At 42.6% G+C, this 13,596-nt stretch overlaps 1 protein-coding gene across 2 annotated transcripts in view; it reads left to right on the forward strand.

Annotated features, from left to right (window-relative positions):
- The first annotated feature begins 262 nt into the window (after nt 1–262).
- MTHFD1 (methylenetetrahydrofolate dehydrogenase, cyclohydrolase and formyltetrahydrofolate synthetase 1) overlaps nt 263–13,596 on the forward strand; it is a 37,270-nt gene continuing 23,936 nt past the window's right edge. The window contains exons 1-6 of one of the 2 annotated variants that reach the window (XM_032974422.2): nt 263–561; nt 8,571–8,655; nt 8,766–8,825; nt 10,103–10,156; nt 10,474–10,610; nt 10,728–10,828. In XM_032974422.2, the coding sequence (XP_032830313.1) occupies nt 524–561; nt 8,571–8,655; nt 8,766–8,825; nt 10,103–10,156; nt 10,474–10,610; nt 10,728–10,828 (475 nt within the window). In that variant the 5' untranslated portion in view covers nt 263–523. Of the gene's footprint in view, nt 562–8,053; nt 8,356–8,570; nt 8,656–8,765; nt 8,826–10,102; nt 10,157–10,473; nt 10,611–10,727; nt 10,829–13,596 lie in introns of those variants that run through there. The other variant, XM_076052011.1, reaches the window with a different exon arrangement.

Here is a 13,596-nt window from a genome sequence, read left to right on the forward strand (position 1 = left end):
TTGCACCCGAGTCAAGAGCCACATGGCTCACAGGGCTACAACTAATAAATGAAACTGAAACTACTGCGTCCTAAACCCACCACGTGTTTCTCATGACCCACGCATCTTATATAAACACCCCCCCCGCCCCTCCGAGCCGCGACTCCGCCCACGAGCTCAATCAGACTCCTCCCTCCCTCATCACTTCACCAATAGCCACGCTTTATTCTCGCACCCCCCCATCCCTCTAATAGGCCTCGCCCCCTGTTAGTCCTGAGGCCCCGCCCCCCCCTCACCGCCCGGCCTTGTCGCGCGCGCGCGCCTTAAATTCGAGCTCGCGCCACCGTCGCTTCTCCGTTTCCCGCCATCCTCCCACCTCAGGCAAACTTTCCCCTCAGCTCCGATTGAAAACTTCTGCAAAGCAATTAAACGCGAGCGTTAGTAATCGAAACATATACAACCTTAGGCAAGCGTGTTTTAAATCGTCGGCGACTGACTCGCGTAACGAAGAACTCCCGAAGTGTTACACACACGCACGCGTGCAATGGCAGCGGTGTTACTGAGCGGCAAAGACGTCTCTGCGTAAGTGACGCAAAGTGTAGTTGTGGTCGTGAGGGGATTTTTGTGCCCGCTAACTTTTCAAAGTTGATTTTTAAGTGTTAAGGTTGTGTGTGTCTTTTTTTTAGTCAAGTTGCTTTCGGCAGTGGGGTGACAATGCGTTAGAAAATGTTGTTAAAGCACTGTATAAAGTATACTGGACGTGCATAGGCCCACATTTACCTCGGACACTTTCAATAAACTTAATGTTTTTATATCAAACTATGTTATAGCTAATTGTTTTATACATAATCAGTTGTTTTTAAACGTGAGACCTTAAATAATATTCAAACAATGTATTCCTGTTGGAAACCAACGGGAGTTTATTTTATGGCCGGCCTAGGACCCGTCATTGGAATGTGGAATTTCCATGCGTGGGGCTTATATAACCATCACGGTTTTTTTTAGCAGGGAGTTACTTTTACTTTCATTGTTAACTATTAAATACTTCGCCTTAAAGAGTGTACTAATGTACATAGTCCTGGCCCTTTCGGCATTTAAATTTTCAACAATCCGGGGGCATTTAAATGCCCTTGAAGTGCAAATGCATCCTGGAAGGTGCAGTATGGTCATACTGTATACTTCTTTCGTATGGCTGCTGATAGAGATGCAGAGCAGCAACAACAACAACTACAGTCTCACATTCAGGCGGTCAAGCCAGCGGACAACCGCGTCAGGAGCAGCGGGGATAATCATCATAGTGATGTCTCTTTCGTATTTGTGGATCGGGGAATTGCGTCGTTATTGGTCGTCATGGTCTCTGTTCTGGACGTCCGCAGTCGCACGCTGCTATTGGTGACTTTTTAAGTTTCCATTTGTGCGTCAGCTGTCCTCCGTCTACTGCCGTGGTTTGTGTGGTGGATGAGGTTTAGGGTGGACCGTGAACTGTAGATTTCCCGCACGACTCGGCATAGCGTGGAGAAGACCTCATCCAGCAGTGGATTGACAAATGGGCCGTGCATGTATGGAATGGGGATATTTGCAGTATTGCGGCCAATGTAGAAGTTAAATGCCGTGATTTACAATGGTTGAATAGCGATGGTGGTTATGCACGGTGACGAGATGTTAACTACCTTGCCTGGTGTGCAGGAGGTCGTGGGATCGATCCCCACGCTCACGATCTCTGCTGCTGTGATATTTGGAGTTTGCGCGTCTCTCTCTCTCTCCCCGTGGTCCAGTGGATTTTTCTCCCGAGTCCTCCGGTTTTTCCTTCCATATTTAGAAACGTGCGTTTAGAATGTTTTATCTTCTATGAATCTCCACGTGATATGCCACTTCGTTGAGCTATCATTTGTGGCCAAGTCGTTTCGGTGGGTTTTTACCTGGTAAAAACAAATTGGTCACCTGAGCTTGCTGTGTCTCGTATGCGTGAATTTTCTCCGGGCGCTCCGGTTTCCTCCCGCACGTAAACAAACTCTCGGTAATTGGCCCATACCACCTTAATATATAAAGGACTGCAGAGCACGGGCACGCTTGTCCGTGGTTCGTCGAGCATATGAATTGGTGGATTCGCGGGGATTGGAGTTTGGGAAATTGTTCTATGCATGAGGGCCAAACACAAAAAGCGCTGAGGATATTGGAAATTAATCGATGGGCAATGCTGACCTTTACAGACATTTGTGATAAAGAGCTTTATAGCTCTTTGGATTCCTCCAGTACAAATAAACATTTGGATTCTGATTCTGGTTCGTACATGCCGGCAACTGTTAATTTTGAGTCAATCAGCATGTTTGAGGTGTTGTATAAATTGGTTTACATTGTATAATGGACTTTGCTTGTACTGGAAAAAACCAATTCATTTAACTGTAGTAAATCATTTTAACTGACCTTTCTGCTCTGATAAAAGGTCATTGCATCTAACTGAATACAGTATAGACGTGTGTATATTACAACTATAAGTCTGTAATTAATGACAAAAATGTGATGTGTTTTTGGCCTGTTTCCATAAGTAACACCACTTCTGGTAAAGTTAAAGTAAGGTTTATTTGAAGTATGTGCATGGATATTTTAGTTAATGTTTGATTAATTTTAGTCTACTGTATGGTGCACAGTTTCTTGCATTAAACCTTAACCTGTGAGTGCTTTGAGTTAATATTTATCTACGTATCTTGAACTACTTTCGCACCTTGAGTAGCAAACCGTGCAGGGGAAGGACAACAAACTAAACGCAAAAAGCAGTTCTAAAGAAATACGTTTGTCAATCTAGATCATTTAAAAGTGCATAGCTCCAGTGGCGTTCTAATATCGGAGGGAAGAGCTTTCCAGACAGCCGCAGAAGCGCATATGAAAGCACGCGATGTGGTCACTGTCTTTGTTCGATGGCCAGCTAAAAGCCGCTGCGAGGATGACCGGGAGTGTGGTGCACGATGGTTTATGCTCCTTGATGAGATCAGCAAGGTATTGTGTACTTAACGTAGTGGCACATTTGCATTCTTCCACAATCCCCACTATATTGGTATAAAAATGACAACATCCTGCACTCTAGTGGTTAAATATTGCTTTAAAGCAAACTGTTGCATCTATTTACCTGTATGACAGTTGATCGTATACTCAGGAAAGGGGTGGTGTTGTGGTTGTAGAGCATTGCGCTATCAACCTGGCGGCCTGACTATCATTCCTTGCCGCAGCTAACATAAGTGGCGATTGCTATCATAGACACCCTTCACGAACTCGCACTGACCAGCGCAGTTAAGGCTGGTCAAACCACCCTCGTGACCGACACGGCCGGCTACGTATGGTGCGAAAGAAGTTCAACATACAGCAGTGGATTGACAAATGATTTCACTTTTAATTTACTTCATCCAGAAATACCTCCAAGAGAAGATAGCACTCAAATTCTTACAGCCTAGATAGCAACTTGCTGTAATAATACAATAATATTAATATAATGTATCACCCTTTCTCAATTCACAGTTGGATGAAGGCCTCCTCCCCACACTGAGTCAATCATGTTGAAGAGGGGAGTGCCGAGGTCCGGTTTAAATATCACTCTCCACTGATTTTAGCTATTGCCAGGAATCAAAATTCAGGTCCCTGGGTTCATAGCGTAGTGAGCGAACCTCCTTACCACTGGTTGCTGAATGAATACATTATAAGGTCGCACTTATTACACACGAAAGTACTTCCCACAAATGAACCACTGTACCTTGCTTATCTCGTCAGGGAGCGTAAACCATCATAATGCGAATTCTGGTCATCCTGGAAGTGTCTTTTGTGGCTGGCCATCGAACAAAGACGGTCACTGCATAACGCGCTTTCAGATGCGCATCTGCGGCCGTCTGGAACGCTCTTCCGATATTAGGAAGCCACTGGAGCTACGGACTTTTAAATCGAGTGAAAACTTATTTTTTGAGAACTGATTTTTGTCTTTAGTTTCATGTCCTTCCCCTGCACCTCCGATTAGCACAGTTGGTTACGTACGGTGCGAAAGAAGTTCAACATACCTACACTCCACACATTACTTGCTCTACTGCCTCGTAAAGGCACCCTTATTGCCCCTGCAGATGGGTTGCTCATGCATGTAATCTCCAAAAACCAGCAATCCTGTCAGCATAAAAATATCATTAACACAATTATATTCTTTGTCAATCCATTGCTGCTTAAAGGCTTCCTCATGCCTTGTCGGTCATGGGGTTGTTTGCCCATGCTTCACGATGCTGGTCGGTGCAGGTTGTTAAAGACAGGGGGCTCAGAACAGCCATGATGTTTGCCGTGGCTGTTAATCAAACTCAAGTCCTAAATCATATAGTTTAGTGTGCTTGCCGGTGCATAATTTATCTACATAATAGCACGTAAGCTATCAATGGACGACATAGTGAACCAATGTAGTCTGCGCTCCTTACATGGAGAAGGGACAGTAAAACTACACAAGTTCTGCTTAAGCCCTCTCGTGGCTAGCAGACATTGGCATTTGGCTCCTGAATATATATGCTGCCATACATAAGGATATAATAGTTATATATGATGTTATGACCATGCTTCGCCACGTTGTTCATTTCAGGTTGGGGAAGGGGGGTGGGTGGGAGTGGGTAGGTGAGACCGGTCAATGACCGGTTTAGTTATCATTCACCACTGATGTTGTACGTGACCGAATCAAACTCTAGGTCATTGGGTTATTGGCGTTATACGCTAACTACTACGCCACTGCTTTATGCAGATATTTGAAACATGCATCGTTCATGCTTGTAGTGGGTAACACGTGACAGAAAATGCTGGTGCTCTGCAACAGCAGTTGTGTTCGAGAGGCTGGAGGTTGGAGGCATGTGGCATTATCCATCCGTGTTGGGCCGGGTTCACCCTGCAGTGACATTTTATTGGCAGTATTCAGCTGGGTCCACGCTGGGTCATTGGGTTTTGGCATGATTGAGATGGGTTTGAGCTTGGTCAAAGCCCATTTGCTCACTGGGTTATCGGTTGCCTCTGCAAGCATTGTACGTTTATTCTAATAAAGCCAGCACAAGTACACATTTTTAAGAGCGATACTGGTCAAATCACCCGGAATGTGCCCCATCTTGCCAGCTCTCAGAAACTAAAGCAGTTGTTGAGTCTGGGTAGTGCTTTGAAGGGTAGACCACCACGTGCAACGGATCGTCACAGGGCCTGTGGGGCTGTGTCGGGCAGTAGAGGGGAGTGCAGTAAAATCCATTGTTGTACTCTGTTTCTAAACCTTCACGTCTGTGCTCCCCATCTTCACCAAGTCACACTGATCAGCGTGGTGGACAATTATTCACCTCCCTTGTGATTAAACGATTTCCTAGATTTTAGAGTAACCATTTAATTCAAGAATTGATTCTTGTTTTGTCTTTGCGGTGAATGTATAGTCTTACATGGCTGCGGGGTTTGCGTAAACCAATTGCGTTAGCCACACAAGGTTGCTTTAATGATGCATATGAAAATACATTTTTTAAAGATTCGTGTATGCTATATAAATATGTTACAATTTGGATAATGAAGAGATCAGAGCTTTTCAAATGAGACCGAGAAAATTATTTTTTTATACGAATGAGACCATTAAAATAAGAATAATAAATTCGGTTCACGTACAGGTGCAAGGTGGGTTATTACTTCACAGAATTGTGAGAAATGGTAATGACTTTGGGCGGCCTTCATCCATCGTGCATTGATCATGGCTGCTGATGATAATGATTATTGCAATTTATTGAATTGCTAGGAGAGGGCGGGAGTATGCGCAGTGCATCGCTAGCAAAAGTCAGATTAATAATTTACATTTTGTAAGACTCTTTTCATCCGTAGATCCCAATGCACCGTGTGTGGAAAGTAGTAAATAAACATAACCTGCAGGTAAACGACCAGGACTAGGGGCTAAAGGCAAATTTAAAGAGGTGAGTTTTCAAGACAGGACTTAAATAGCTCTAACGACCGTTTCATTTAAAGTATCTTGCTCACTGCTGAGTGTCGTTGTGGGTCTTGTTCGCAAGGGCACGAGAAGCAGCCACTTTTGCACAAGCTAGTGACAGACTTTGCTGCACAAAGCGACATAGGAAGCGACAAGTTGCAGACAGTTGGGGAGTCTCCCTATACACTGCATGTAAGTGTCAGCACGGATGGCTATGTAATGAGGGGGGAGTATGTTGTTAAAATAATTAGATATCCTCAGGTGACAGACTGAAATTTTGTATTTGTAGGTTGAGATTTTAAAAGAATCCCACGTCCCATGACTCTCCACAAAAATACGCTCATGAATTAGCATTGCTCTCAATAGTCTGAAAGGGGTTTTTTGTTGTTGTTGTAAAGACTCACTTGTGTGGCTGTGCAAATTAATTAGATTCACTATTATTGGTGTTAAGTTCGGCTCAAACACCATCATTGTACAGGATAAGGGCTTTGGCATTGTGTGGTATAAGTGGACACAAATACATTTGACATTTTAAACATCCCATGGATGTTTTGAGCAAAGTTACAATTAGTGCAACGCATCAACAATAACCTCGTTTCAAAGACATAACTTTAACATCTGAGCAGGTATTTTATTTCCAGCGCTGTGGACTTAAAATCTAAATTTTGTGCTGCGTTAATTTACTGTTGTAATTGTTTAGTTCTGGCATTCGTTTCTTATAACTGAGAGCGGATATACGTTATCAAGACCACCAATGCCCTTTAACCACCTAATTTTAAAATGCTAGGGCAGTATAAGGCATTGGATAGATACTGATATCTAGAAAATCTATTTAAAGAGTATATCCTCATTACTCAGAAATAGTTCAGACTCCAAAACCTCTGGTCAATTTAACTTGATTATTGTGTGGCGTGTTACAGTGCACGCATTTTTCTGGTTGAAAAATCAAAACCCTTTGAATTCACTTGCTTGAAAAGACATTTTATCGTTCCTGAAAAACAAATCCTTTTGATTTCGCATTTGCAATGAGGAAGTGAGAGGAAGACTCAAGGTGGTAGAAATCACAGAGAAGATGAGAGAGAAAAGGCTGGAGCGGTTTGGTCATGTTGAGAGACGATAGGAAGATTATATGGGTCAGAAGGTGCAAGTGGAAGGAAAGTGATCAAGAGGAAGGCAGAAGAAGAGGTGGGGCGATGTGGTGTGATCGGACATGGTGGTCCGAGGAGCGGAAAGAGAGTGGCGAAGGACAGGGAGGGCAGCATGGAGAAGGTTGGCTAGGACAGCGGACCCCACATGAGTGGGACAAACGCGTGGAAGAAGAAGATTGCAATGGTATGGAACTAGTGATCTGTGAAAAAAAAGCTTTATACCTCATCGAATTCCTCCAGTATCAATACATATTCTGATTCTGATTGAAAGCTGGTTAGTCCACATGTGCATAGAGCACAGAATTAGAAGGACATGTTTTTACTCAATGGGAAATAATAGTTATTGATCAACCTTGCATTAGACAATCAAAGTCTGTTGTTACATAGCTTATACATGACACGCGTTGGTTTCTTCATTGGACAAGGAGTGATCCAGAGCACGAATGTGGCACACAAAATAACTTGTGCATTTTTAGCAAGTACAGTTTTTGAGGAGTGGGCGAATTGTGGAAGTTGAATGTGAGTCGTTATTTGGAAAGTTAATGTTGCTGGAAATTGTAGTTATTTTAATTGCAAATGTGAAAACATGCCGCTCTGTTCCTCTCAATCGGTCAAAAGCAATTGACAAGTTTATGGTTATATTGGGAACATTAGGGTTATGTCTCGCATGCCCTGGTAATGCTATGAACTCCGAGTAGGGTATACAACGCCCCCAGATAATCTATGTTGATTGGTCAAAGTCTTATCGCATTGGCAGTGACATTAACTAAAATTTGAAGGTTGGAGTTTGACCTGCAGCTGATACAATCAGTTCCCCGTTGCACCATTACTGGAAAACACTTTGCCCTCCTGTAACAACACGGATTCATAATATTTATTATTTTAGAGATATGCTTAGTCACTGTAGCCTTTATATTAGGCATGGTCACACAGTGGTGTGGTGTGTGCTGAAGTGTCTGTTGGCTATGACTTGTAAATATGTTCTGTGTTACTGTTTCGCTTCATACCTACAAAGGTCATTTGTGAGAATGTGTAGTTTTTAGTGATCCGCAAAGTTGAAGGATATATATTTTAGTTGTGGACCGAGAAGACTGCTCGGATAAATTTGTTAAGTTTTGTTAAGAAAGAAGTTGAAAATAAGTACAGAATGCCGACTGTATTAAACAGAGCACTACTGGCAGCTTGTGTGAATGTCCGGCATTACGTAATTGCGATTGGTGCTCGGAAGGCTGGATTTGCAACGAGAGAAGCCAAACCTTTGGTATCGATGGCACAGTATGTCGCGTACGCACACACTCCACACTACACCACTATATTTTGTTACACTGCATCTGGCACCTTCTGCTTGCCAAAGATTTCGACAGAGCAAATGTATCTTTGAATCGTTTGGGCAAACGCCGTTTTAATTCGTAAATCCATTGCACATATGCAGGAGGTTATGGTTGTTAAAGCAGTGCCGTGGTTATTTCTTTCAATGTTGTTTTTCGCAGCGATGTCCGTGCAAGACTCAAAAAAGAGATCCTAGAACTGAAGCAGAAGCATCCGACCTTTCAACTCGGACTGGCCATAGTGCAGGTAACGCTCGGACTGAGCCGTGATCACAGTTTACTCTGTTAAGATTTTTTTACGAGACTAACAGTAATTACAAATGGTTTTTTAAATTATATTTTATCACCTTTGCCCAGGTTGGAGACCGTGAAGACTCCAATGTTTACATCAAGATGAAACTGAAGGCTGCAGAAGAGGTTCATGATTGCTCTTTTCTTATTCTATGCCAAAAAGTCCCATTATTTGCTAGGGGTTAGTTGCTCATGTTTTTGTTATTTTCTGTGCCTCTTATTTCGGTCAGGTACACCTCTCGTACATCGTTCCACCACATCCTTCCATCTCACCCTGGGTTCTCCCTCGAATCCATCTGCCCTCTACTAGCATCCCTTTCGTCCTTCTAAATTGCAACTTCTTTAGCTACAAGAGGTTATTGATTCAATACTTTGCTATTTAATGCATATTTGAGCTCTGTTAGTTTCACAACGTAGCTGTCAAGCCATCGTACACAGCCTGCAACCCCTTAAGTTGGGTCAGGATATTGCCTGTTGTGGTGATTTCGGCTGTGAAAATTTACACGCGCACTGTCTGGGAATTTTTAATATAAATTTTAATCCAAAATTGCTAAAGTTGATCTTTTGTAAAGATCTCTTGAAAATTACACACAGGTGAGTATTATGATTTATGTCTTAACAAGCATTGTTCTTCAACCGTGTTCTTACAACCACATTTCATATTTAAATATTGTATTATCGTTGATAATTATATAGGCTGTGTGTACTGGGCTATTGACATGAGTTTCAGCTTTGTTCATGAAACATAAAAATAGAATCTTGATCAGATATGCTATGGTGATGTATATTCTTTGGTTCTTTCGGGAAAGTCACGTAGGTGATAAAATAAATTAAATCACGACGTTTCGATTGCTACACAAGCAATCATCATCAGGTGTGACAACCACAGGAATTATTTTTACTGAATTTCTTGCTGTGGTTGTCACACCTGATGATTGCTTGTGTTGCAATCGAAACGGCGTGATTTAATTAATTAATTTTTCGCCTACGTGGCTTTACCGAAAGAACCAAAGAATATGGATCCTTGCAGTCACGAAAACTTCAGATCTAGAATATGGTGATGTACTTGAATTCAAGTCCAGCTTTGAGAGCGTTAATGCATTGTAATGTCTGTCTGTCTGTAAATGTGGGGCACAATAACTCTTGCAAAGATCATCGATGTGAACCAGTTGTGAGTAGAAAGTTGTCACTATTGGGGTAGAGTGTAATCTTGCTCTCCTGTTAATAACAGACAGATATTCATGCTCTCAACCTTCGTGTAACAAACATTGAAACTTTATATGAGCTTGTTTCTCATATGCGTGCACCGACCAGAAATGCAGTCACATTCAGACATTTGTATTTTTCTATGAACACCCTGTTGGCGCATTACTTTTAACTGTGTTAACAACCTTGTGGTCCAGATTGGAGTGGCTGCTGTCCACGTATGTCTGTCAAGGAACACCACCGAAACAGAGGTACGAATTCCACTTGGTTTGTTGCAATGAGTCAGTCGTTGATAATACGGAGGAAACGCGAAACGTTTGACCCACGCGTTTGTAGTTGTCTGGTTCAGCAGTTCTACTGCTGGATTATTTTTTTCCGCCTGAGGACGACCGCTTGTCTTGCGATCGAAACGTCGTGATATATTATTTTTTATTTAATTTTTCTACCTATAATGACTTTACCAACAGCCAAAGAGTGGATTCCTGCAGTCACGAAAGCTTCAAATGAAGATAGTTTGTAGTTGCGCGAGCGTTTCTCATACTCGCACACTTCGAAATCTTGTGCGCAGTTGCTGGAAAAAATTAAGGACCTCAACGAAAACACGCAAGTGCACGGGATCATTGTGCAGCTACCGCTGGAATCGGACCATCCAATTAACGCTAACCGCGTCACCAACTTCATTGCCGCGGGCAAGGATGTGGACGGGTATGTCTCCCGAGTTGCCGTACGCAAGTTACACCTTTGTGCGATGCGCGTATAGATGTCTACGGGGCCTGTGAAATACGTAGATCGTTCCGGCGTGTGTTCCCTACCGTTCTGCAGGCTGACGTGCACCAACGCTGGTCTCTTGTCTCGCGGAAATCTGGATAACTGCATTCTCCCCTGTACGCCCAAGGGCTGCATGGAGCTCATTCGCAGGACAGGTGGCGTTTGTATTCACCTACGCATGCATCACATTCTCCCCCCCCCCCCCCCTACACACACACGTGCTATTCTAATCATCGTCACGATTCGGTACAAGAGTCCAATATTTTTTTTGTCTCTTTTCATGACATCTCGGTTTTATTCAGAATTGGAATCTTTATTGAGACTGGAGGAATCCAATGAGCTATGACGCAATTTTTCACAGATGTCCAGTATAGGCGGGGTCAGCAAGTTACAACAGCAAATAATACATAAACAGCAGACAATTCTGTCTCATTCAGTCTCGTTCAATTCATTATTTTAATGGTAATACTTTTATATAATTTGCAAATAATATGTTCTCTCATTCGGCATTCCAATGCGTGTAACGAGGGCTTAATGATTAATAATAGAATTGTGTAAGGGTTTTACGCTTGCGTCGTTTAACAATTCGTCGAATTAATTCACAAACAAGAAACAACATAGAGGAGCAAAACCAGCACATCCAATTGACAAACAGTGCAGCCGAACGCAGGTAAGGTATTCGATCGAACGTGATGGACGTATTCCTCAAGCAGATGTCTAACACAGGAGTAAATGCGAGGTTAAGGACTGCCACGCTTCTGCGTGCCCACAGGCGTAACGTCCAGCGATTATGCCGTGACATAGAAGTGTGTACGAATACAGCATACAGGCACTCCTCTACTGACAAACATTCGACTTAAGAATTTTCAGAGATATTAACAAAAACCTATCCGTATGTCCAGTTGCCTGTTCGGACCGAGAGTCGTAAGTTCGACCGCTGCACAATAGATGGCGGTGGTGGCATCTACAGGAGATTATACAACTTTTAAAGCCATTGTGTTTGGAATCGACAGGAGTAAAGTTGGACTTATGAACAAACCGACTTCAGAACATATTTTTGGAACCTAACTCGTTTGTAAGTAGAGGAGTCCCTGTACTTCAAGTTAACATGCATCCCGATCAAACGTACAGTAAAACCCCGTTCAGCCGAACACTGACTCTGAATATCGGTGTGAATTACACCAAGTCACCCAATGGAGATTTATTGACTCCAGAAAAAAAGGGACCACCTCGCTATAATCCCTGAAAAACTCACAAGAAAAGAGCCATGACCAACCCTAACCCATCCAAACCCTGGCCCTCAAAGCGAGAAAGGCAGGAATCAACGACCCCTACGCACGTTCTGGGTAACCCAGGCTCCCCCCCCAAACCTCTGTAAACCCTGGGATGCTATATGGGAAATATAAAATATCCCTCCCCCCCTCCATCTCTGTGGAGTGCTAACACAAACTTCTCTTAGGGGGCCCCAAAGGGACAGAAGCGAATCCAGGGCACATTGAGGGAGCGACCAGCAATTTTCTCCTCCCAAACCCCCAAGGAATTTTGTTGCTCTGAAAATATAATGCGATTCACTCTTCACCTCATGGGATGTGGTGAGACTGAAGAGCAATAGCCAAAGGAAGCATAACAAATCCAAAGTACATAGACAAGAGCATATAAAAAAAACAACCATGGATAAGGTTGATTCAAGAGGGCATGACAACGTTTACAGTGGATATTCATGAGCATGAAACAAAACCTGCGTATTACGTGTGTCATGGTCAAAGGCATAAAGGAAATGCCAAGACGTGTAGCTGCCGACACTGAGAAACTCTGTGTCGCATATTACTGGATTAAAATGCCGTTGATTGTTTGGCTGCCTGATAAAACATTTGAGGGTTTTTTTTGTACGGTACATTTCACAATTAATGTCATTGCTAACAAGTGAAACTGTCTCTGCTTATGAAAGTGAACTTTGCTAAAAATCTGAAATGCCTGAAAAGTGGCGCAACCTGCGTAAAATAGCCTTGACATGAGATTGAAACTGATTGGTCCACACCAGAGACAGCTTTTTTTGGAGCCTAGTCTCAAATGGTTTTAGACCAGAGGACGCCAAAGACAATGCATATATTATCAGTGTTTTTTTGTTTGCATTCTGACCACAAGTATTGTGGTTAATGCAGACATGATTCCTTGTAAAAGGTTTCAGTTTGGTGTTTTAACATATTTACACCCGTTTGTTGCCAGAAAAAAGGGGAAAACCTATTCTCATATTTTGGTACTGGCAAAGGTGGTCCCATGATGAACCTTGAAATCAGCGTTACAAACTTTGACTCGTGTATTATTTAGTAAACCATTTGTTATAACCATCTGTTAAATGCACTCTCCAATCGCCCCAACTCATGATAGTTGGCAGTGCAAATGGTAATGTAGAATTTTAGAACTTGTCTTAATGAAATCCTAAAAAACATAATTACGCCGCATTACCAAAACTATTGTGTAAAAAGGTAAAGCTGCCGCCATGAAATAGCTTGCTCTTGCCATTGCCGATAGAAAAGTCTCCACTTGAGGGTATTTTCAACTCCTCTTCCACGCTGGCCAGACATCTTTGAAGAGGTGGGAGTACCCACACTTAACCCCATCATATGTGACCTCTACCGATCAACTAAACCGTGGCATATATATATATTTGTGTGGCCAGACTTTGGGGGGAGATGGGATCTAAGAAATCCTCCCTGGGAAATTTACCAAACTGGCCACCTGGAATGCAAGTCCAGTGTTCAAACAATTACAGCAGCATTTTATTTTGTATTTAAGCTATTGTGTCCAGTTAACTAAGTCTATAGATATCTCCTCGGTGTTATTTTAATCTCACGTTAAATTCCTATGAATACTGTTGTTTGTATGTTTGTATGTATGTATGTTAATCTTCTTTCACACCGTA

This window comes from Petromyzon marinus, chromosome 53, assembly GCF_048934315.1.
Source record: "Petromyzon marinus isolate PM22_M1 ecotype Great Lakes invasive population chromosome 53, UKy_Petmar_22M1.pri1.0, whole genome shotgun sequence".
Taxonomy (NCBI): domain Eukaryota; kingdom Metazoa; phylum Chordata; class Hyperoartia; order Petromyzontiformes; family Petromyzontidae; genus Petromyzon; species Petromyzon marinus.